This window comes from Podarcis liolepis (genome assembly GCF_965112155.1).
Source record: "Podarcis liolepis genome assembly, chromosome: 2".
Taxonomy (NCBI): domain Eukaryota; kingdom Metazoa; phylum Chordata; class Lepidosauria; order Squamata; family Lacertidae; genus Podarcis; species Podarcis liolepis.
Genome location: NC_139555.1, coordinates 1,641,044 through 1,666,180, shown reverse-complemented (window position 1 = coordinate 1,666,180; position 25,137 = coordinate 1,641,044). Strand labels below are relative to the sequence as shown.

The 25,137-nt window shown below is 47.8% G+C and overlaps 2 protein-coding genes across 5 annotated transcripts in view; both read right to left on the bottom strand.

Annotated features, from left to right (window-relative positions):
• The window catches only part of HDAC7 (histone deacetylase 7), a 181,337-nt gene extending 173,796 nt beyond the window's left edge, over positions 1 to 7,541 (bottom strand). The window contains exons 1-2 of one of the 4 annotated variants that reach the window (XM_083486440.1): positions 6,920 to 7,538; positions 4,270 to 4,494 (exon numbers count right to left, since the gene is read on the bottom strand). Coding sequence is in view for 2 of the 4 variants with exons in the window: in XM_083486438.1 (XP_083342564.1) it covers positions 6,920 to 6,938 (19 nt within the window). In the remaining 2 variants the exon portion in view is untranslated. Of the gene's footprint in view, positions 1 to 4,269; positions 4,495 to 6,919 lie in introns of all 4 variants that reach the window. The other 3 variants (XM_083486439.1, XM_083486438.1, XM_083486437.1) reach the window with 3 other exon arrangements.
• The window catches only part of LOC310699149 (histone H2B 5-like), a 960,349-nt gene that overhangs the window by 913,838 nt on the left and 21,374 nt on the right, over positions 1 to 25,137 (bottom strand). The window lies entirely within an intron of this gene.

Sequence of the window (25,137 nt, the reverse complement as noted above, 5' to 3'; positions counted from 1 at the left end):
GCGTAGCATGGGGGGTGCAGGGGGGCGGGCCGCAGCAGGCGCAACATCTGGGGGTTAGGGTTAGGGGGCGCAAATCCACGGGTTAGGGGGCGCAAACCCACGGGTTAGGGGGCGCAAATTACTTGCCTTGCCCTGGGTGCTGACAACCCACGCTACGCCACTGATGCCAGATGTGACCCCCAGGTTCTGCAGAACCCAATTACTGCTATTCTACGCTTATTTTTCAATGAAGAATCACTCTTGCTGAAATCAGAGGGAGTTATATCTCTGCTTCCATTTTAAACGTCAGATATTGTGATGCTCCCCACTTCACAAGGCTCTCAAAGGACTCCATTTTTATTCTGAGTAATCAGAGGGGAGGGGGGAAATTGCTCTATGTCAGTGCTTGGTTGCAATAAATATTTAGCTCTGGGCACTGTTTTATCAAGAGGCAAATAAACTGGCAGAAGTTCAGAGAGGAGCAACAGAAACAACCAAGCAGCTGCAGGAGCTGAGATAGGAGAGAAGATTAAAGAGCAGGATACTTCCAAGGGGTAACCACTTCCAGAGGGGCAGCCTTGTTATCCTGTTGCTGTAAAAGTGACCAGGAGTCTTGTGGCACCTTTAGGATAGATTTATTGTGGCATAAGTTGTTTTTGTGGACTGGACTCCACTGGTGCATTAAGTCCATGAAAGTTTACTACACCATGATAAATCTGGCAGTCTGGAAGGTGTCATGACTCTTCGTTGTTTTTGCTTCAAGGGGGTGCTCCAAAGAACCACGAGAATGAGTGAGTTTTTACCTAGAAGTCTTGGAAAATTCTGTGTGATCCCTTGGACATGGGACACATTTCTTCACACAAGTTTGGAGCCATGATTGTGAAAACAGTAAATTCAGTTTAACAACTCTTCCTCCCCCTCCTCCTCTTCTTTTTTAATCTAATTTATTTTGCATGTTTGCAGTCTGCTTCTCAGCTTGGATTGTCAACTGACCAGAAAACAAACCCAACTCAGCTGAGTCCTTGTGCCTATGGCCTAACTGCCAAATTTGTTTAAAAGTCAGAATTTGTAGTTGGTTAAAAACATGTCTAAAAAACCAGGACACCCTGAAAGCTGTTGAGCTTTTTTTTACAAAAATGCCAAAACACCAACACAATTATTCGATTGACTTGCCTAAGATCCAGGATAAAGTGCCACATTTCGGAAATTCCCACCCCTGGGCGTCATTTCTGCCTTTGAAATCCTGGTAATGTCCAGGAAAATCTGGATGTATGGCAGCCCTACTAAACTGAAAAGAAAACCACAAAAAATAAACACAGCCTTCACCAACCTATGCCCTCCAGATGTTTTACAGCATGGCCAATGGTCAGGGATGATGGGAATTGTATTCCAACAACATCTGGAGAACCCACAGGTTTTCCTTGTCAGGAAAACACAGGAAGTATACAGAAAACAGTAGGGCGATCAAGACATAGCTGAAAGCTATCCACCTAAGACACCTGTTTTAGATATTTATTAACTTCACCTTTTTCTTTAACATGATTTTATGTACATTTGATTTTAATTGGTTTGTGTCTATTTTACTCCTGCTTTATATATAATTAAATCTGTCGACCACTTGGAGATATTTCTGAGCAAGCTGTTTGTAAATCTTCTTAATAAAATAAAGCAATGCATCACCACCGTGGCATCTCATGTTGACATCGTTCTTCTCAGTGGAATCATGGAGAAGCTTTAAGGAGGGGGGCGTGTGGCCCTGCAGCTGTGGCACTCCAGATGTTGAGGGACTTCGATTTCCATCAGCCTCCAGCCAGGTCAGGGATGATAGGAGTTGGAGGACAGAACAACAAATATATTGAAAGCACATTCAACCTAAATTTAAAGTGCATGATTATGGGAGCTGTGCTTCGCCAGGGATGCTGGAAATTGCAGCTTTGAGGCAGGAACTACACTTCCCAAGATTCTTTGGGGGAAAGTCATGCACTTTACATGTATGATGCAGACCTGCCCGTAGCCTACAGTATCTGCAGTAGAGCCACACAAACTCACCCCCCCTTTCTATCCCCAAGGCAGGCAAGCAAGAGGCATTATCAGAATGCCATACCCTCCAATGTTTTCCAGCAGAAAATGGGAGAAGTGTCAGCTGGTGTGCCGGCTGGCTTGGGCAGGAGCACGACACCCAAAGATGCGTGAATTAGCTGGCTGCCTACCCTGCTTTAGCCCCTACCTGGCAGCTGCTCACTCTCTTCCCTCTTTGCTTGCTTCCTCCACTTGCACTGCACCTCAAACCACCACAACAGCAGCAGTGGCTTTGGCAGAGGCAGAGAGGGGCTGGCATGAGCAGCGCACATGTCTGCTCTGGTGGGGAAATGCCCCATCTCACCCTGCACACAAGGGTTCTGCTTTACAAAAGTTCCTCTGCTAAGCATAAGTGCTGGCTCCACCACCTTCTCTTCCTCCGCTTGGCAGTGGCAGTGCTGGAGCGGAGAAAACAGGGCATTCTTGGATGAAATCAGAAGCTGGGATGGCTTCTGTAATCCCATGAATGTCCTGGGGAAATAGGGACATTTGACAGGTATGGAGTACAAAGACACAGCACTCGATGAGGGTGTGAAGAAAGGCTGGTAAGGGTATGTGGCTGAGGAGGGTGTGTAGCTTAGGGAGAGTGCCAAGGGCCTGATAAAGAGTTCCAGAGGGCCACATTTAGGTTCCCCAACCCTTATCTATTCCTTTGTTGTGAGCATACAGACCTGAACAATGAGCTCCAGATGCCTTGAGTAATGCAACATTTGCCTCTCAACTAGCCATCCACTACAACGATGGGATATATAAGAATGGACCAGCCAAGTAGTGCCCCTGCCCCCACCTCACCCCACCCCACCCCACCGTCTCATGTGTAGCCTTCTGTCTATGGCTTTCTTTCTCCTGCTAAGGGCTGCTTTCCTCTTAACTGGGCCTCAGATCTCCTCCTTCAAGGACAAAGCAAGATCAAGCCAGGGAGCCCACCAGGAAATGCACCACAAAGAAAGAAGTAAACATCCTCCTCCCTTTGTCCAGTTTCCTTTCTAGGATGTCAATCCCCAAAGAATTTGCCAGGACTGCAGGAAAAGCTGCTTAGGTTCCTGCCGCAGCAAAAACCGAAAACCCCATGCTGCAGTTGACGCCTAGGGAACACAGGAAGCTGCCAGAGTGTCTTCACCAACTGGCACAGGCTCTCCAGGGTGTCTTCACCAACTGGCACAGGCTCTCCAGACTGTCAAGGGACAGTCCCAGCCCTACCTGTAGATGCCAGAGACTGAACTTGGCTGCTCCTGAATGCAAAGCAGAGAGAATCATAGAATCATGGGACTCTGGAGCTGGAAGGGTCATCTACTCCAACCCCCTGCAAGCAGGAATCTCAACTAGAGATTCATCCATAACAGATGGCCATCCAACATCTGCTTAAGAACCTCCAAGGAAAGAGAGTACACCACCCCGAGGGAGTCCATTCCACTGTCAAACAGCTCTTACTTTCAGAACGTTATTCCTGATGGTTAGCTGGAATCTCCTTTCTTGTTACTTGAAGCCATTGGTCTTACCCTCCAGAGCAGGAGAAAATGAGCTTGGTCTACCACTGAGCTATGGCCTTTCCATTAGCAGGGAAATCGACTGGTTGCCACAGGCTTCTTGCCTCATTGCCCCCAGGATGCAGGGTATCTCACAAGTCACAAGACAATCCTTAGCCTGAGAAAACTAGAAATGAAGCAATATGAAGAGTCAGCCATGATTTAGGTCACAGTCCCATGTACAGTTTGATGAGTTTAGCAGTGTGATTCTAGTCAAACGTTCCTTACAGGGAAATTAACATGATTGCAACTTAAGGTTTATTTGGAAGCAAGTCCTACTGAATGCAATGGGATGCGCTTCTGAGTGAGTTGTGCAGGACTGCACTGCAGCGTGAGGCTTCTGAGAACATATAGATATAGATAGGACTGGACTTCAAATGGCATTTATAAAAAAAAGTCAAGCTGCAAGAAAACCTATTCCATGCAGTAGGATAGGGATAAGGAACCTCTGGGCTGAGGCCACATGCACCCCTCCAAGTCCCTCTATCTGGCCCTCAGGACTCTGTCAAGACCACACCGTCTTTCCAGCTCCACCTGCTACTGGCCCTGCCTCACACCATCGTGGAATGTTTTTGCCTGGTTGGAATGTGTCATTGATCTCCAATAATAATATCCTGCTTGCCTGGACATGTCATAGAGAGGGATGCGTGAATGTGTGTAGGAATGACAAAAAGGCAACATTTACCATTGCTGCTCTGCCCACTCCGAGCAGGTGTGCCTCTCCAGACTGGTGTTTTTTGCTAAAACATGCCACTGATGCAATCACACTGCATTGGCAAAGGATCCATACTGGACACATTGTTCTGCTTTATTAGTTGCTCAGAGATGCTTTCCCAGTGTTGCAGCATTATTGTCATCTAGAGGGACACTCTTGTGCTATAGCACAACAAAAGTGGGCAGAAAAATAAACCTGGAGCATTTGGGATATAAAAGAGAGACAGGATTTCAGCAGGAAGCTATGGAACATGTGCACAAACAGTATTGAAAGTGGGATCACGAATAACTGCCCTGGTATTACTGTGAGCCTAAATCATGATGACTGCATCAAAAAGGGAGAGGCCCTGAGTGGCTGCATGCACGCGGGAGTAAATTGCCACTTGCTACAAGCTCTTCCGCATTCACCCCATGCAGTGCTTGCACATTTAGGAGGACTGGAATAAATGGGGGGAAATTCTCAAGCAACGCTTCAATCAGTTTTAGGAACAAATAAACAACCATTTATGTTCACCTAATTCTCATTTCCATCCTGGTACTTTTGAACATTCATGCTGCTGTGATCATTGAGAGTTTTTCAACTGAATATATAATGGATTTTCCATGTTAATCTACGATATTTTATTTTTTAAAAAATATAAAATACTCAAATGTTTTCAAAAGTAAAAGATATAAAGTACTGGATTTCTAAAGTGTTGTTGAATATTTTATTAACCAACAATATTTGATTTAAAAAAATTAAAAACCCATTTTTTACACAACATTTTCAAATGTTCAGAAATGGAATTCAGATTCAGAACCCCCTCTGTTCTTCCCTGGTATCGATGTTAAACTCACTGGTCAGTAGTTACCTGGGTCTTCTCCCCCCCCTTTTTTTTTAAAGATGGGGACAACGTTTGCCCGCCTCCATTCTGCGGGGGCCTAACCTGTGTGTCTATTTTAGTACAACTCACAAATGCCAAGCCCAGAGCAGAACTGGCTAAATTGGCCAGTGCAGATGCAACTTTATTGTTCTCATCAAACCATGCTTCCTCTCTCGCTCTCAGAAATGTAAATATGTATGCCTTTCCTTCTTCTTTTTTTACAGTCATGCTTCTAAGCAACCTAAGAATTCATTCCACTCACAAAACTCCTTGTGCTTCCCCAGTCTCCCTGCTTTGCTGCTTTTGTCTCAGTGTCTGAAACCCTTGTACCAAATATCACACCCTGAACCCAATGCATGCCAATTGCAACAAATAACTATGAGAAGCTCTTGAAGGAAGCAGGTAACAAAAGTGAGCAAATAGCACATCACTGAGGAAAAAGTGATCTGCTCTGGATCTATTAGGCAGCAATTGTACACCCAGTTTCTTGTAAGCCCCCTTGAACTCAATGGATAGATTGCAACCCTAGCTGGACTTACTGCCAGTGGCGCAGCGTAGTTTGCTAGTGCCTGGGGTGGGGCAAGTATTGCGGCCCCCTAATGGACTAGGCAGCTGCGTTAGGGGCATGTGCCAGGGGCATGTGTGGAGCCCATGTGGAGGGCAAACAGAGCCTGCCTCCAACAGGCTCCTCACCCGCTGCCTCCATCCACCTGCCCATTAGACAAACCCACCCGCTGCTGCGCCTCAGCTGCCTCTGTGCCTGTCATGGGGGCGCCCAGGGCCAGGCTACATATTGATCATACTTAAAAGTTATTAACTTCCTGCCTTCATCCATCCTGAAGATCTCTCCTGAAAGTTCCCTTCCTTGTTATCATCCCCTTTAAAATTCTAGGTAGGATTGCACCTTGTCTCCAGGAGGATATCCTCATTGCAACAGCATTCCAGCTCATACTCAGGATGGGCAAGAAGAGAAGGCCAGGAGGAAAACAGCAGCACATTGCCCATGCAGGCTGGGGTGCCACTGAAAGAGGGGTAAATCACAAAAGAGGCTGGCTCACTAAAGCAGAGGGGAAGAACCTTCAACTCCCATCAGTCCCAGCAAGTTGTAGTCCAGCAACAGCTGGAGGGCCACAGATTTGCCAGACTCACCCTAAAGGTGTGGACCCTTTCACATGCAACGCTTTCTTTTCAGTTCAGGCAATGCATTCAGTGCTTCAAGGAACAGTCACAACACCAAGCATTTAACTCTATTTCCATGCTTCCCAATAGTAGCATTCTGTGTAACTCAGTCCTCTGCCAATTTACCACAACAGACAATGCTGACTAGAAAAGCTAGCTGAACAAACCGTTAATACAACTTAGACAATTCTGTGCCTTGCCCATTTTATCCATGCTGGGGACTGAAATCGCTGCTGACTTGTTTTAAGAATGTACATCCATAAATCCAGAGTCTGGCTGCGAAGGCATGCGTCGGAAGGCAGCTATGGCATGGCCAGGCCTGTCACAGGAGCCAGGCCACAGAGTTCTTTCTCTCCCACCACGTTCAAGGGGCAGCATAGTGTCAGGCCATGCTTACCAGCTAGTGGTTTCCACCACCAACCCTTTGGGTGCATCTGTCTGCCTAATGTGAGAAAGTAGGAAGTCACAAGACAAGACGCACAGAAAACATCAAGAGCAGCCAGCCACCCGCAAGGCTGCCTGTTCCCGTTTTCTTCTCTTAGGCAAATAAAGCAACCTGTGTGAGCTGCAACGACTCACCCCTGTGGAGTCCATGCATCCAGGGAGCTTTCAGTAAAATCCTCGAAGGCAACGTCTCATCGTTCGAAGATAACTTCTCTCTCTCTCTCTCTCCCCCCTTTTTAAGAAGGAGGCAGTTTTCTTAAACCACAAGATTTACCGAGGTTCACAGAGAATGAGAGCGAGAGAGGGAGAGAGGGGCAGGCAGGCAGAAGGGGAGGGGCTGGGAAAAAGAAAGGCCCAGAGGCCGTATAGAATGACAATGGAAGGAAATGCTTTATCAGACTCAGAAAGACCAGCCAGCCAACTCTACCCTGGGAACAAGGGGCGGAGAGAAAAAGAGGCAGAGAGAGAGATCCTGCAGAAGAGAAAAAAGTTAGCCAAGCTGCTGTGGTCCCCTCCCTTGGCAGCAGATGTCCTCTCAAAAGCACCATGTCACACACAAGGCAGAGAACAACAATGCAACAGTCCACTCCGCTTTCTAAAAAAATAAATGTGAAAATAATAAAATGAGGTATAGTTTCTTTAAGAACCGCGACGTGGGGAATGAGAAAGAGAAAGAGAGCATTAGAATCTGAACAGCATTTTTCAGACACACCCTCCTCCTGTGTCTCTCTTTCTCTCTCTCTCCCCGACTTCCATCCTTCCGAGATCTTGTGAGTCAAATGTTAGCAATGTGTTACGGTAATGTTACCAATGTGGTACGTGGAATCCGAGAGAGTTTATAGCTAATAAAACACACACACATATGTTGAAGGAGAAAGAAAAAAGGATTCCCAAGTGGCACAACCCATCAAGACGGACCCCTGCCCAGTCCAAACTTGCGCAAAGGACACGTTTGTGGTCCAGGCAGGTCCCCACCACCCAACTTCAAAACCTCAGAGCGATTTTTGTCAACAGCTTCTCTGTCCCTGGGTGAACTCTTCTGAATTTAGGTGCAGAGTACAAATGATTATTTTGTGTGTTTGTGTATTTGTGGGGTGTTTTGTATTCTTTCTGGTGGCATAATGTATGTTTTGTTTTTAAATGTGTTTTCGCTTGGAGATCTTTGGATAACAAGTGCCATGTTATTATTATTATTATTATTATTAGTAGTAGTAGTAGTAGTAGTAGTAGTAGTAGTAACAACAACAACAATCAGTGCTATTTTTCTAGGGGGGGAAATGGTGCCAGAACTCAGCATGAACCTTGCACTCTTATAGTGGCAATGGCAGGGGCGCCGACTTATAAAAAATATTGGGGGAGCCCGCGAAAGCTCATGAATAATAAATAAGCTCATGAATATGCAGATAAAGTGGCGCCGCCTCCTCGTGAGCGAATAGGGGAGAGCATGCTGCGCCTATTAATCAGCTGCGAAGGAAATTGGGTGGAGCTTTTGCTCGGGAGGGAGGGCAGGAGGCATGCAGCCCGACCCTGTGCATTTTGGGCTGGGGGAGGGGCGGCGGCGGCGCTCTGCTGTAGGGGCGCCCGAGATTATTGGGGGGGCAGAGCCCCCCCAAACGAATTTTTGAGGGGGCTCGGGCCCCCTCAGGCCCCATGGAGTCGGCGCCTATGGGCAATGGCGTCCACCTGAGAGGGGCCAGAACTGAGTTCCTGTGACTTCTGGCTGAAATAATAATATCTTAACTAAGCCTGGGTGTGACGTGGCATTTTCACAACTGTGCTTTTTGCACACATCTTTTAAGATTGGTAGAGGACAACACTCTTCACATCCTACATTCTTACAGAATAAAATTTAGTAAAAACATGCAGGTGATATTTTGGAATTCTTTTTGCCTCTACAAAAACAAACTACCTTTGTGTTCTTTGGCTTCTCTACGCACAACAGACTTGAACTGCTTCAGCCAATCCCATTTCCCAGATGATTCTGGGAACTGCAGTTCTGTGAGACATCAATAACAGAGAATTTTCAGCACCCACTCTCGCCAAAATACAATTCCCCAGGATTTTTGTAAAGAGATTTGAGGACTAAAGAAGATCTGATACTTCTCTCTCTGCTACAGCAGCCAACCCCAAAGGGCTTCCTAATTTATGTGTCTATGGCTTGGCATTTCTTATCACTGAGCCTGCAAAGCCATTTAAAGCACATTCAATGCCCATTTAAAGCACACGGTGGCTTCCCCCAAATAATCCTGGGAACTATAGTTTGTTAAGGCTGGTGGCAATTGTATCTCTGCGAGGGGTAAGTTATAGTTTCTGGGATTCACATGCTTTAAATGTGCACTGCGCGTGTCATATGTATGGTGCAGATGTGACCATTGAAGAAACCATCTCCAGCCTGGAGCCCTGCAGAAATGGTCAGACTTCAGCTCCCATCAGCGCTGACAAATATGGCCAGGGAAGGTATGAGTTGTATCCCAACTAGATCTGGAGGCACCAGGTTGGGGAAGCCTCTGCTAGAGCAACATAATTTTGGGCTCTAGGATGGATTCAGTTAGAAACGTCATACACAAAGAGTTTAATGGAATTGTCAGCAGTGGTATCTAAAACACAGCAGCAACAACAACAGTTTACCATGTACAATCTCTGCAGGCAGACAAGACTGGCAGATCTCATCATGCAATGCAAACATTTGGTCCTCTTGCACATTTCTTGCACCTAAACATTAGGAAGAACTTCCTGACAGTAAGAGCTGTTTGACAGTGGAATTTGCTGCCAAGGAGTGTGGTGGAGTCTCCTACTTTGGAGGTCTTTAAGCAGAGGCTTGACAACCATATGTCAGGAGTGCTCTGATGGTGTTTCCTGCTTGGCAGGGGGTTGGACTCAATGGCCCTTGTGGTCTCTTCCAACTCTATGATTCTATGATTTGTTTTAGAATATTTGTGATGACCCAATAATGTGTGTTGGGAATAAGCTGGTGATTTGGAAGGGCTGTGTGGAAGCTAGACTATGTGTATTACTGGATTTAATAGATGAGGAAAACATGATGTTACTGCCTTCTGAATAACTTAAAAATAAATTCCAGTTTAAGCCAGAATATAGCTGGCATTATATTCACTTATATGACATCCGTTAGTGGAACTATCTAGACCAGATGCCTGCCTTGTCTATAGGATTATACTTATTGAAATCAGCAGCAGCTACAAATAATAATAAGAAAAAGTATATGATGTGTATATGTGTGAGAGAGAGGGAGAGGGGGAGAGAAAGAGGGAGGGTTAAAATAAGGATGAAGAAAATGGGTCTTCCAGATGTTGTTGGAGTCCAACTCCCAAGCCAGCATGGCTAATGGTCAGCAGGTGATCCCAGCATGTTCAGACTCCTTCCTCTGCAACATCTACACTGGCTTGGTCATGTCCACAGAATGGAAGATGACAAGACCCCAAAGGACATGTTCTACAGGGAGCTGGCTTCAGGCAGACCAACTCTGCATTATAAACAAGGCGTGCAAGGCTGCAAACAAGGCGTGAAGGCTGGCAACATTAACACTGCCATATGGGAATCTCTTGCAGAGGACCACAGTGCCTGGAGACAGACAGTCAGTTTGTGCATTCATAGCAGTAACCAGAGGAGGAATGACCGCTGGGATGAGTGCAGAGAGAAGAAAGGCCATGGTGCGTCTGCAGCAGCACAATTGGATGCCTTCATCTGCATCAGCTGCACTAAAATATGCCTCTCCCGTATTGGTCTCTACAGCCACAGCAGGCACTGCAACCGTCCAACAGCTTGACTTCACCCCCAATGGCATACTCCTCCATGGATGACAACAAAGATGAGCATCAAGCAACATCTAAATGTCTGGAGGTTCCCCAGTCTGGCTTTAAAGCATTTGCAGGACCCAGCATTATATCACATACTATAGGAAATGAAACTAGAATGAGTATTGCAATTAGTTAATTTGTTTATTCTATCATTTGTGAGTGAGAAATATTTAGCCTTCCAATTTACAACAAATCTCCCAGGACACAGCAGCTGCATAGCTGCAGAGGGGCAGGGACCAAAGTTCTTGAGCTTTTCTTGGTAAATCAAAGTTTTTGAGCTTTTTTTTTAGGTAATCAAAGTTGCCACATTAGGGATTACTGTGCCACCCTACAGACCCCCATGGCACCCAACAGACTGCCCCGGCTCCCTATGCTACTGCCAGGAGAGCTTACAAAGATAGCTAAAACTCTACTCTTGCAATCGTATGAAAGGAGTCAGTAGAATTAAAGAAATCCAATGTCAGATTTGAAATTAAAATGTTAAAAGGGCAGGGCAAATAAAAACATATTTACCTGTTGCTGAGGAGACAGGAGGCTGAGCACCAGGCAAGCCTCTTTAGGAAGAGAGTTCCACCAATGGGGAATCACCACCCAAAATGCCTTTGCCCATGGCTTCCTCCATGGAAGCCCCCTCCTGTGGGTCCCTCTTGCAGCAGACTTAACCGCAGGGACTCCTCAGGTGGGTGCTGTGCCCTCCATGCAGTGTCCAGACAAACACCATTTTAAATTCCCAATGACGCCCCAAAGGGATGCTGTGCCAGGCACTCTGGAACATGGTGGGAAATGCAAAATGGCAACTCGCCGTGGTGCATTGATTGGGGGGGGGGGCATGGCTGGTGTCAGCGTTAGCAGGCTCTGCTGAAGCACTGGCAGCTGTCCTGGGATGTCACAGATGTTGACACCAACCCAGACTACTCAGATCACCATTTTAGGTCCCCACACTTCCCCAGAGCTGCACTAAATCAGGTGCTCCAAGGAAGTTAAAATGGCCACTTGCTTTTGCCATCATCAGGCACAGGGGAGGTGGCTGTGCTAATGGGTCCTACGGGGTGTTGGGGCCCTGGCAGCTGTCCAAGGGAGCCAGCTGAAACTAGGTCCAATCTTGCCACTGCCAGGTACCGCCGCTAATGTCAGGGAGGGTCCAAATGATGTCATGTTGCCAAGGGCTTCCTCAAACCTGAAGGTGTCCCTGATGCATCCAGGAAGACCTCAAGCACAGTTTGAAGGTCAAGGTCCTCTCTTACGGCTTTTCTGCCCGGTAACTGGCATCCCACCTCTGACCAAACAGGGTTGCTTTTATCAGTCATCGCTATTAGCTGTAGAAGCCATTGCGGCTTCTGGTGTCACTCTTGTGAAGAGGCCTGGTACTACAGAGCAAAGTTTTTGGCATTTCCTTCCCCCACCCCAGACAGGTCATTGGATCTTCTCATGGGAAAAGGGCATTGGAGAAAAGCCTATTCAATCAGGCACAGAACAGAAGCTGCAGTGCTAAATATGGAGCCCACAATCCCCCCCACCCCCGCCTTTCCACTCCGCCCCCCAGCGCAGGCTACTTTGTGCTGATGAATGAAGCTTTGAGCGTCCCCCATGAATACAGCATGGAAGAAGCTGCATATCGCTTTCCACCCCAGGGAGATTCCCTTATCAAGAGCCACTGCATTTTGTTTGGTTCAGGACAGACAATGGGATGCACTTACCCTCCCCCCACCCCCAACGAGTGTTACCTTATCATTCTTCTACCAAAAGATGTGAGAAAGGTCACTAGCCTAGATGACTTTTTACAACAAAAACAACAAAAAATAGGCAGATTCGTAAGGGGATAGATCTATAGATGCAGAGCAAATATCACCGGTCATGTTCTCAGCTGCAACAGGGGCCACCAGTCTACCACCCAAAAGGCCTTGTCCTGTCTACAAATTCACATTTTGTTTTCGCGGTGGCCAACTAAGGGCAATAGCTCTTTACCAGCTCACATGTGAAAGGCTGGCATTGCAAGTGCATTCAAGCCAGAACAATCACCACAAACTAGGTCTTTAAATAAATAAAGCTGGAAGGGCAGTGGGGAAAACCCTGGAATACAATGGCTTGGCAGCGACATCATCTGGACACACTATGGTAACTGAAAGAAGGGATGATAACAACTCCAGGGGAGCCAGCTAGTGCTGGAGCAGCCAAGCAAAGCAGGCTCCCTGTGGCTGGAAAAACTTCGGATTGATTCACAGCGGATTAGTGCATCGCGTGGCTTCTCCACCCTGCATCTGGGGTTGGTTCTTGGTCACAGGAAACTGGAGACAGGGCAAGATGGTAAAGAGTTTGACCCAATCTGGCAGAAATGAAGTTCTTGTTTGGGGTTCTGGCACCAGGGGCTGCATCTCTCTGCAGATGGCAGGCAGTGAGCAAGGCTCTGTATCATCTCCAGCCAAAGAGCCAGGTCTCAGTTGGACCTCACACAGTATTGTTGGGGATGAACAATCAAGGGCAAGAAATTTACGCTCCTAGAGTCTAAGAGAGAGAGTTGGCAGGAAGGTAAGAACAGATATACACACTGCACTACCAAGTTCTTTCCCAAGGGGATGGGAGGAAGCAATTCTAAGACCTTATAAAAGTATGCAAATCTATCTCATTTGGATAGATTTGGTGATTTAAGCTGTCAACCACTTAAAATATTTGTTTTTGTCTACCTTTGACCAACTAAGTTTAAATCAGTTTACCTATCACCAAAACCTCAGCACAGATGCCGTTTTTAGAATCCAAACTCATGTGAGTAAACTTGAGGATGCTGCAAAGCATGACATCACACATCCAGCTCCTCTTCTGTAGTGTCTGCTAGAACTTTCTTCTTGGGATGTTTCAGCAGCCAATGAGGTGAAGCGGTGGACGTGGTGGTTGATGCAGAACTAGAGCACCTGGGGCCACGATCCCATCTGCCCCCCCCCCGCAGTGGCACAGCTTTCTACTGTGTGCCTGTTTTTTGGTGTGGTTGATTTGCTCTGGCCAGTTGCAATTGATGACTGCTCCTCTGTTGTTTGGCTTTAATCTGTTAATTAAATAAGCAACTGTATTTGTAAACTGCCCTGGGATCACAGATGACAAGCAGTGGTACAGAAATCAAATCAATAAAACATAGCCTGCTGATTTCAGTGTGGGTGGCTTACACTGAAGTAAACTGCCTTATTTCATATCTGAGAAGTTTGCAGGTGATGTTACTGCCCCTGGTTACTTTCCTCCCTCCTATTTTCTGTAACAATGTGCTCTATGGGGCACAAGAATGCATTTGCCTGGCACCTCTCGGCACCCTCTGCCAAAACACAGCTTGGCTCCGAAGCAGCCGAAGCAGCTGTAATGTGTGGCAGCAACAGCTGATCTTCATTTTATGACTAGTAACCCCAGTTACAATCCATGATTTTTCGGTCTGCCTGGAGCTATTTATAGCCGCTCCAAATAGGAAAAAAGAGGGGCATGAGGAGGAGGCTGCGAAGAACATGTGCAGCTGTTTGCTCCCCTTTCCTGTCGCAGCCCCTGGAGGGGAGATTCAAATATTCCAACAAAACAGGAAGGGGGGGTTGAATGAGGAACAGCTGCTAAAGGGGAGGGAAGAAACGCGCCCTATAGGGAAAGCCCAGCAGACTTCAGGAAATAGACAGCGGTCCACAGATGCTTTAAGAAAATAAAAATAAAAAGAGACTTTATTAGGATTCCACCTAGGGATTTAGGGGAGAGCCAGCCAGAGCCTCCACACCCTGATACTAAAAGGGGGGCTTCCAACACTACAGTTCTATAATTCTATGAAATCACACTAAGCTGGAAATGGATGGACTTTTGCAAACTAAACAGAGACTCAGCAGGGAGAGGCAGCTTGGCTCTGATGGCTTCATTCTCTCCACCCTCGCATTACAACCATGCTCACCCCCACCCCACAGACCCCAAAGGAAAAATGGTTTCCCACAGTGTGCGCTTGGGTGTGTTTCATAAAGGCCATACCAGAGTTCCAGAAATGTTCTTTTTCTTTTAAGTATGCCTTAGGAAATGGGCCAGCGCAGAGCACTAGATCTCCCTCATTGGATTTCTACTGGTGAATAGCACAACGGCTAGTCTTACCCATGGCATATTGTGAAGCATTCGTTTCGAGTTAGGGTTGCCAACTTTTCTACCTGTTGCTGCAGCTGGGCATTTAGCCACAGCTAAGCAAGCAGATATCAGCAGGGGAAAATCTGCAATGCTCCCCTGCTGATGTCTGTACATCTTAAGTGGCTGTTTAAAGGTACAGGAACAAGCCTGGTTGGTTCAGTGCCTCCCCCCCCCCCCGCCAATTAGTTGGCACCTCTATTTTGCCCAGTGCTTCTCATCTGTATCTTTTCTACCCCACCATTTCAAAAGTACTGCGAGTGTTTTTCTTCTCAATGACTTTCCTTTCTCTCTTATTCAGCTTCTGCTTTCCCTGTGCTGCTGCCTTTTTGACTGCCCCCCCAACAAATAAAACAACCCACAAAATCTTCTGAGTTGTGCACTGACATGTGTAAGGTGGCCATGTCTGTGTGCAGATGGAGAGGGAAACCTGGGGAGTTGGTTGGATGGTTACTGCCGAGCCATAGTCACCAGGAGACCCCCTCCCCCACTGTCCGATGGCTGGGATGGGGAATCTGGAATCCTCCAAATTTTGTTGTTCTACAACTCCAATCATCCCTGACCACTAGCCATGCTGGCTGAGGCTGATAGGAGTTGGAAGCCCCCCCCCCCAAAAAAAAAAATATCTGGAGGGCCGCAAATTCTGGGATCTTCTCACATTTTCATATTGTTTAACATCTACATGAAACCACTAGAAGTTATTCAGCCTTCACAACTCACCAACCAAGCCTCTGTGCAGAGGAAGTTCTGTAACTTTGGTGCCGCAAAAGAAAAAACCTGTCTCGGGTCCCAGCCCATCATTCCTCTGATGGTGGTGGGATGCATAGTAGAGCCTCTGATGTTGAGTACAATGGGTGGACAGGATTCAGTGGGAAGAGCGACTCCTTCAAACATCCTGGTCCCCAAACCATTTGGTGCTTTTAAGGTCAGAACCAGCACTTTGAATTGTGTCTGGAAATGAGTTAGAAGCTGGTGCAGATGACACCAGGTTGTGGCTAAGGCTGATGGAACAATACACAAAGTGGGCTCTAGAAACCAACCTGGCCACCCCATTACGTTGTGGGAAATGCTTCTCACGCTTCCTACATTTCTGTGTCTCAAGCTGCCATTAAAAGTTTTGAAACAGGGCCAGGAAAATAGTGGCAATTCTTGCTCACCCACACAAAGAGAGGTGAAGGAATCTGAAGGTTTCAGGCTAGGATGGCCATTTGACCAATTCCAGAAGCTCAAACAGTGGTCATAGACATAGGAAGGCTGCAATGCTGAACCTACTTGCTGAGGGGCAAATTTCCCTGATGTTAGTGGGACATAATTCTAAGCAAACGTGCCTAGGATTGCGTTGCCAGGCCCTTCTGCCTCACAGCATCCCTGGCAAATCTCCCAATCTGGGAAGAAAAGAAGAAGCAGGCCAGTGGGTAGAGGTGATACAGATCTCCAAAATCATGAATGGTGGGGAGAAAGTCAACAGAGAGGAACGTTTCTCATTGCAAACAACAGGCAGGGCCAGCATCAAAGCTTGGTCTGGTTGGGCACCTGCCAAGGGCCCATATCTGAGCAGGGGCACCATGGAGAAGACTCAGCCCACTGGACTTGGTCTTCTCCATTGCAACCTCTTGTTCACTTGCCCCTCACTCTTGCTAACAAACAACAGCTGGGGGGAGGCGCTAACCACTGGACCTGTTTGCTCAGTGGCTGCACCTAGCAAGAAGTGGTGAGGGAGAGGAGCAGAAACAGCTAGCAACAATGGCAAGAAGGGGATAGGCTGATGGATGGGACCTGCTGAGGGTGTCTTGCCTAAAGCCTCCCCCCACCCCCACCCCCCGTCCCCCAATGCTGGCACTGACAGCAGGACTTCATAGGCAGGAGATCAGGCTTCACCAGTCATGAAACTGTGGAGCTGGAAGGGACCCAAAGGGTCATCTTCCAACCCCCTGCAAAACAGCCCCAGCCGTGCTGGCTGGGCTTGATGAGAGTTGTAGTCCAGAATACCTAGAGGGCACAAGGTTGGCAAAAGATGCAGTTGATTCAGAAGAAGAAACAAACAAGTACTTATTTGCACTTTGCATTTTATCTTTTGTTTTTATGCTGTGAACTGCCCTGAGGTCGTTGGATGAAGGGCGGTGTACAAATTTAAGAAATAAAATAACTAAATAAATAATTAGCTTGTAGAATTTTCTGCCACAAGATTTTCTGATCACCTCTAGCCCAGACGGCTTTAACAAAATAAAACAAAAATTGGACAAAATGCTGGAGGATATTTCTATTCCAAATGGGTCTTCGTTGCTCAAAGGTAGTATACCTGATACCAAATGCTGAGGACAAAGCATAAAAAGGTAAAGGTACCCCTGCCCGTACGGGCCAGTCGTGTCCGACTCTTGGGTTGTGCGCCCATCTCACTTAAGAGGCCAGGGGCCAGCGCTGTCCGGAGACAGTTCCGGGTCACGTGGCCAGTGTGACGAAGCTGCTTTGGCAAGCCAGCACCAGCGCAGCACACGGAAATGCCATTTACCTTCCCGCCGGAGCGGTACCTATTTATCTACTTGCACTTAAGAGTGCTTTTGAACTGCTAGGTGGGCAGGAGCTGGGACCGAAAGACGGGAGCTCACCCCGCCGCGGGGATTTGAACCGCCGACCATGCGATCGGCAAGCCCTAGGCGCTGAGGTTTTATCCACAGCACCAAGGGCTGTTTGCCTTTGTGCCCTGTCTGTGGACTTTATCTGGTCAGCCAAGATTGGAAAGAGGCTTCTGGACTAGATGGCCCCACAACTGACCCAACAGCTTTGTTCTTGCATTTTTAACCCTGACCTGTAGTGCCTGCAGTGTACAGCCTGCATCCCTTACCTGCTTGGTGCTGTGAGGGTTAAAGGAAAGCAATGAGGCAGGAAGCAGTTACATGGAGGAGAAAATGCAAAAACCCCAAGCCTGCCTCTCACTTTTCCCGCTCTGCACCTGCAGTGTGGGTGCTTATCAGATCAAAAGGCAAACCACGTTTCCCATGTCACTCGCAGGTGCAGCGCCTGACTGCTGGCGCCTTCTTTCTCTCCAGGCTTTTGACACCTGAAGTCTGCTCCTGCAGAAGGAGGTGGCTTGTCCGTTTAACATCATTTCATTTTTGAGACAACCAGAGAATAAAGGTCCAGGTTGAAGGTGGCAGCAGGGGTGGGGTTGGGGAGGGAGGAAGAGGGAGAGGGAAGCAAACAAACGTTGAGCTCTTTAATTTCAAGTAAGAAATGCCTTAAATCAGAGAGTGGCCCTGCAGATGTTTTAAAGCACAATGGTGAGAACAGTTGAAAACAACTTACAGTCGCAGAAAGAAGGTGCATCCTAAAACCTCTCTCCCCGCCCCCCTCAGGTGTCAAAAGCCAGAGTAAAGAGGAGGCCTTGGCCACAGCCAGGCTGCCAGTGGTATGAATGATAGAACTCGTAATCCAACAACATCTCGAGAGCCACAGGATCCCCATCCCCAATGGCTATGCCAGTGAGCTGAGCTCTAGAATTAGGGTTGCTAACTCTTAAAACAAAAAATAGCTAAGGAAGGGCTTGTGGCTGCTGGGAAGGTCTGTGGGCAAAGGCCAGAAAGCCCTGATCATTCATTCATTTTTGCAAGTCTGGGGCAGAGTGGCCAGAGCATTGGACAGGGCTCAAATTCCCACTTAGCTATGAAGCTCACTGAGGCACTTGCTCCTTCTGAGCCCAAGCTACCTCATGGGGCTGCTGTTGAGGGAGCTTGAACTCCCTGTGGTAGATTATTGGGGGTGAGCTTGAGAGAGGAACCCAGTTCACAAGCTGCCCTACATTTGGAGTACATTTAAAGCACATACCACTCTCCCACAGAATCCCAGGAACCATAGCTTGTTAAGGGTTCTAGGAACTGTGGCACTGTGAGGGGCACAATTCTTTGGGGGAAGCAATGTGCTTTAAATGTCTGGTGTGGCTCTGGTTGGTAGATCATGCAGTGGGAGTGAGGGTTTGACTGAAAAACAAAGTAGATCTAACAAGCCTGATATTTGCCTGTCCCTGCTGGGTCTAGGATGCCAACAAATCCCTCCAGAGAGACCTATTCTTTAACTGGTGCATTCAATACTGCCTGTCCAAAATTCTCAGTGTGGTAGCTATGAAACCCTGTGAAATATTGTGCGCCTTGCCAGTTGAAACTAAATGGCTGATTCATATCTACTGGTGGATGGATGTTGAGGGAAGGAAGGGGATACAGCATTTCAACCTGCCAGCTCTTCAAAAGGAGCGATGCCACCGAACGAGTTGTCAGGGAGTCAAACTGGGGGTGCTTGAGGGGTATACTCTGAGAAAGAGCAACAACTTTCTCTCCTGCACCCCATCTCTTCCCCACTCCAGTCTCTTCCCAGGGGAGGGAGAATGCAACACCTGTAGCCAGGAGGTGCGGGGGGGGGGGGAGGCAGCTGCCCCACTAAATCAAGTAAATAAATAAAAATACTGAACTCAATTGTGTCACAGATAACTTGGTTCTGCCCCCCTCCAACATAAAGCCTGACACCCCTTAAAATAATTCCTGGCTCCACCCAGGCACCTTATGTATTTCTTTTTCACTGTGGGAAGAACATCCATGAATTTTGGCTCTGGGACAGCTATAGATATATTTCAGAAGCCAGGAGAGAAAGAAGGTGTGAATGACAGGCAGGCCTGGGGAGAAATGGGGCCAAAGATGATCCTGTTGTACAAACAAAAGCTATGGCTTGACATCGATGTCTTCTTCATTGCTACAGCTCATATCCTCTCCCTCCAAACTCTGGTGCATCAATCAAAATTGGGAAGGATAAAAGAAAAGCACGGCAGAGACTCAGTGTCTGCTCATCTTTCTCCATTGATGAACCATGGCTTGGCTGCTTTGGGAACACCGCTAGATTGTGACTTTGGGACTCACCTCAGGCAGCAGCGCTGAGTGGTTTGCCAGCACCCAGGGGGGCACGTGGGCACTGGGGGGGCACAGAGCGCAGGGTGAATGGAGCCTGCTGTGCCACCCCAGCCCTTGCTGCCACCGCCAGAGCAACCCCCCACCGGAGCCAAGTGGACTTCCTGACTCCTCTCTAGCATTGGGACTGTGTGCACCATCAGACTTATCTCCTGGTATGCTGAGGTTCAGGACATCAAGCATGCAATGGGGAAATAGTGTGCCTACTGCCCCATATATGGCTTGGCTTTCACTGTGTTGACCTCTGTAATGAAGTAAGCTCTGGGTCTGGCCTTCTGACCATATGATGCCCAAAGCACCCCAGTTTCAGACCTCCCCAGCACTCTGCTGAGTAATTGTGGCATCTTGGTTAACATGTGTCCTAAATTTCAACTTTCTGGGTCAGGCAGATGGTCTGAAAAAATAATTGACATACACTTCAGTTCCTTTGTTTTGAGTAATGATGAATAATAGTGTTGAGCAGCAAACTCCCTTCAACCCAGAATCGAATTGGCAATTATGAATACTTGGAGTATGAAATAATTGTCTGGGTTTTTTGCACACTGCCCTCCTTTTCCAGGGTGTCTGTGAGTCCCTACAATGCTGCCTGGGGCATGTAGCATGGAGGCAGCATGTTGCCTAGATGACTAGGTTGAGGATCACTCATTGAGCACCCAAGTCCTAAAATGTGAGGCTCATCCCCACCCCCTGAAAAATGAATGACATAAGCGAGCCTCTATGAAGCTAATGCAGAATATTTTCCTTGGTGGAGTAAGCAAGATTTGGGACATCTCCCTGACTCACATACTCGGGGCTTTGGCCCGGGGTAGGCAACCTAAGGCCCATGGGCTGGATGTGGGCCATTCACCTTCTCAGTCCGGCCCGCGGATGGTCCAGGAATCAGCGTGTTTTGACATGAATAGAATGTGTCCTTTTATTTAAAATGCATCTCTGGGTTATTTGTGGGGCACAGGAATTCGTTCATTTTTTTCCTTCAAAACATAGTGAACCGGCCCACGGCTGGAAAAGGTTGCTGTTCCCTGCTTTGGCCTGATCTGCTCGGTTGTGGGTCTTGTGCTTAGCTAGGGCAGGACCCCACCTGAACAGCTACCTATCCTAGGGTTGGGATTTAGCCATCTTCCCGGTTGGGGCTGGAGTAAAAAGTGGGTGGGGCCAAAGGTGGGCAGGGGCAGCCCTTTCTTTCCATTTATTTCTCTTTCCTGCCCTCCTTGCTAACCCCCTTCCCTGCTCCTTGTCACCCAAATGAAACCAAGCAGATGGCTCTATGCACCCACGGATCCCTTCATGATTCAATTGCTTGCACGCTGGCAAAGCATGACCTGGGGCCATACCTGATTTTTCCTCCCCAAATTTTGAAGTTCCTTTACCAACTGCAACACACTGTTCTGTGAGTGACATACTCCTTTTTAAAAGTTCTAACTTAAGAAAATAAGAAGAGCCCTGCTGTGTCAGGCCAGGCATTGATCTCGTGCACCATCCTGCCCTCGCAGTGCTTGGAGGAAGCACACAAGCAGGACAGGAGTGCAACACCCGTCTCTCCAGTTGGGATTCCCAACAAATGTTAGTCAAATCAACTACAATTTAATCTAGGGTAGACTTCCGGGTTGGCGCCATCGCCGAATGGCGGACTCCCTCCAAGCTCCGGAGGGAGTCTGCTCGGCAGGGGCTGGGTCCTACCGCGCCGGCAACGCGGGGACCCTTAAAAACCACGGGCACGGAGCCCGTGGACATGGGGACTCGGCTGGCACCACTAGCGCCCTCCCGACTCGTGAAGGAGCCTTTTTAAAGGCTTCGGATCGGGTGCCGGGGAGTGGCGTGGTGCTTTGAGTCCACTGCTTCCCCTGCCGAGCGCAGCCGCATGCCATTCGACGGAGAGCGCTGACTTCTTCCATTGGAAATTCGGACTTTCAACAACAACCCGTGAGTAATTGGGAAACTGGGAACAAAAGGAGAAAAAAAGAAATTTTTTTTCGGATTCGGCACGAGCGGGGGTGATCTAAAAAGGAAGTCAGTCCCCCCCCCCCCGATTGTAAACATTCTAAAACAAGGACTGGGCAACCAAGATCGAAAGAGAAGTTTATTGCTGATAAAAATCATTAATTCCACGATGGGAAATTACAAGAACTATGCTGGAGGAGAAGAATGGAGGGTGAGAGGAAAAATGCAACCCCCCCTGGGAACCGGGGCGATTCGTAGAGCCTGGCGAAGAGAGACGGAGACTTTGACAGCTGTCAAAGTAGCTGTCAAAGCTGGAGAATATAAAGAGGACTTTGTTACAAGGATTTTGCTGGCTAATTCTGTTACAATTTGACACAATAAGGATATAAAATGTCGGAAAATAAGGATCAACAACTTGACTTTTGGATTAGAGGACACAAAGTTACTACAATCCCCCTAGAGGGGTTTCGGGACATTACAAGTGGTCGTACGTGGAAAATCACTCCGGGATTCGCACAGGACTTATCTTCTGGGAAAGCTGCAAAACTGAAATAGTATTTTGTCTACAGAGGTGTTTACATTAAAAGGAGACAATAGAATTTTCTATTGAAGAAAGGAAGGGACTGGACGTAAGTTTTTGTTCCTGAACAACAAACCTCTGTAGAGATACCAGATCTCGGAATAAGAACGTTTTAGCAGCTGAACAAGACAAGAAACCTGAGAAAGTTAGGAATAAAAAGAACAAAGGACTAACTACGACACGGAAAGAACAATGGGAGGAGCAGCAAAGACCAAGGAAATTAAAGGACTCTATTAGACTGGATTTTTGAAGTTAAACATCATTAAAATAAATAAATCAAAAGAAAACCGGGAAGGTGGAATGGGAAAAAATCTGGCCATGGACTTGAGACCTCCAGGCTGACAACATATAGACTGATGGACATGGGGAATTCAAACCGGGGAAGGGAGGGGGGAGTTTTGGAATCCAAAGGCTATGTAACTATCTTTTTGAACCTTCTTATATTTTTTATCTTCTATTTCTTTATATAACTTTTGTATATCATGGTATTTTGATTTGACATGTTTAAAAAAGGGAATTCGTGGAAGGAAATTGGGGTGGATCTTGGGGAAAAATCTTTTTTCTTTTTCTGTTAATGATGAGGGATGATGGCAAGATTGTATAATCTAAATTGGTTAATGGGTTAAACATATTAAGTTTTAAATTGGGAGTGAGAGCTTGTGGAACCAAATTAATGAAAGGGGAATATAATCGGGAGGGGGAGGAGGGAGTCCTAGAAAGAAGGTAACGAAAGTAAGGCTTTAATTATATTCTATCTTTTCTTTTCTGTTATATTTCTATATTATTGGAAACTCTAATAAATATGATTTAAAAAAAATAAAAATACAATTTAATCTAGGGTAGGGGGTTAAATCACTCAACTTGTAATTGGTATTGTAAGGGTGATTTAGTGGAGTGTTTGGCTAGAACAGGAGAGGACTTGGGTTCAAATCCCTCCTCTGGCATGAAGCTTTTTCACCTGTTGTTCTCCAGCCAAGGATGATGTGGCATCTAGCCAGGTAAGTTGAGAAAAGGCCCACCCTCGGTCTGTATGGCAACAGGGAACCCTCTTTGGACATGTAAATGGAAGCTCTTAACTGGCCAGTATCTCACAAAGAGACTTGTCTGATCCATTCAGTGTAGATTCTAACCTCAAAGGCCTGGAAGGGATCCACAGATGTCATCTTGACTGACCCCGCAAACCAAAACAATTATATACATGCCTATTTTAAAATAAGTCCCATCAACTGCAGTGTTCCCAAGTGAGTGAGTATAGGATTGTAGCCTTGGGCTGGTCACTATCTGCCATTCAACATCCTTGGTGGAAAGCGGAGGGATATAAATATAATAAAATACATAAATGATAAAACAAACTGTCTTCTGAGCACTGGTAGAGCATGAAACTCTTAATCTCAGGATTGTGGGTTCAAGCCCCATGTTGGGCAAAGAGATTCCTGCACTGCAATGGGGGGAGGGGGGCTAGACCAGATCACCCTTGGGGTCCCTTCCAAATCTACAGTTCTGTGATGCTGCATAGGAGCAATGGCGACCGGCTTTAGCGTGCTTACTATGATAAATGCAGCCCCACCAGCACATAGGTTTGCAATATTCTTCTTTTAAAGTACAAGCAGAGAAAGAGTTTCAAGGCAAGGGAGCTCCCCTCTGAATGCACCTGGGCATTAGGAGCTGGGGAAATTTGTGTTCTGTGCCTGCTCTTTTTAAAAAAGTTTTGGCCTCGTTGCCGCGTTTGAGGGAAACACCCACACAATTGACAAACTTTTCTAGTAATCCTATATTCTCTGAGTATCACACTTTTAGGTAGTGTGGAAGTGTGCCAACAATTCTGAGACATCCATATGTGATCAAGAGAGCCCGAAGGCTTGGGAAAGTGCCCTGTGTGGCTGCGCTGCATCTTTTAGGCCAGTGTTTCCCAACCTTTTTTGGGCAAAGGCACACTTGTTTCATGAAAAAAATCTCGAGGCACACCACCATTACAGCCCCGTGACGTCAGCGCGCAGCGTCACGCCGGGAGGGACATGAATTGCTAGCAAATTACATAATCACCTCCTTGAGGGCTGGCTCATCTTCTCCGAAGGCAGAACCCCATTAATTAACAGCACAGACTCACACCATAGCCAAGACGAGGGGGGAAAACCTCAGTCATGCACAGTCATGCACATGTGGGGGCTAAATGAGGACGAAGACTGGGCAGAGAGCAGGGTTCAAATCACCCCACCTGGCCAGGACAATCCCTGGGTGCTCCCTTGGGCCACTTGCCTGACCCACCTCGCAGGGCTGTTGTTGCGAGGATAACACGGGGAGAACCACGCGCGCCCCCGGGAGCTCCTTGGAGGAGAAAGCGGGCGATGAATGCAATGCACGAAATATATGAGAGGCGACCAGGTTTTGCAGGTGAGGGGCCCCCGCCAGCCTCCGCTTCCAACACCCGGTGCAACGACGCCGAAGTTTCCCCCCGGGCTCGGCTCGGGGAGCAGCGCTGCTCCCCCCCGGCTCCCCTTCGCCCTCCCGGCTCTCTCTACCGCCCACTGGGGACCCCCCTCACCTGCCAAGTCCGGAGCGCCGGTGGAAGTTGCATGCATGCATGCAGGGCGCCGCGTTGCCATTGCATTGCACTGCACTCCATGCAACGCCTGCACGCATGCATTGCCTTGCACGCCCGCCAAGGGGTCTCCCCGCGGTCCAATGCATCCCCTCCGGCGCGGATGCAGCATTGCAAAAATAAACACCCCCCGACGCAGCCCTACCTGGGGGGCAGCCTCCGCCTCCGCCGCTCCGCCTCCGTGGGGATCCCCGGGCTCCATCCTGCCGCCCGATCTCCGTGGGGGCGCAGGCAGGCTGCGCGGGGGCTGCGCGGAAGAGCCCCTGCCCGCCCGGCCGCCGCGCTCATTCCATGGCCGGGAGAAGAGCACTTCAAACAAAACGCCTGGCCCGCCAGGCCATGCTGGG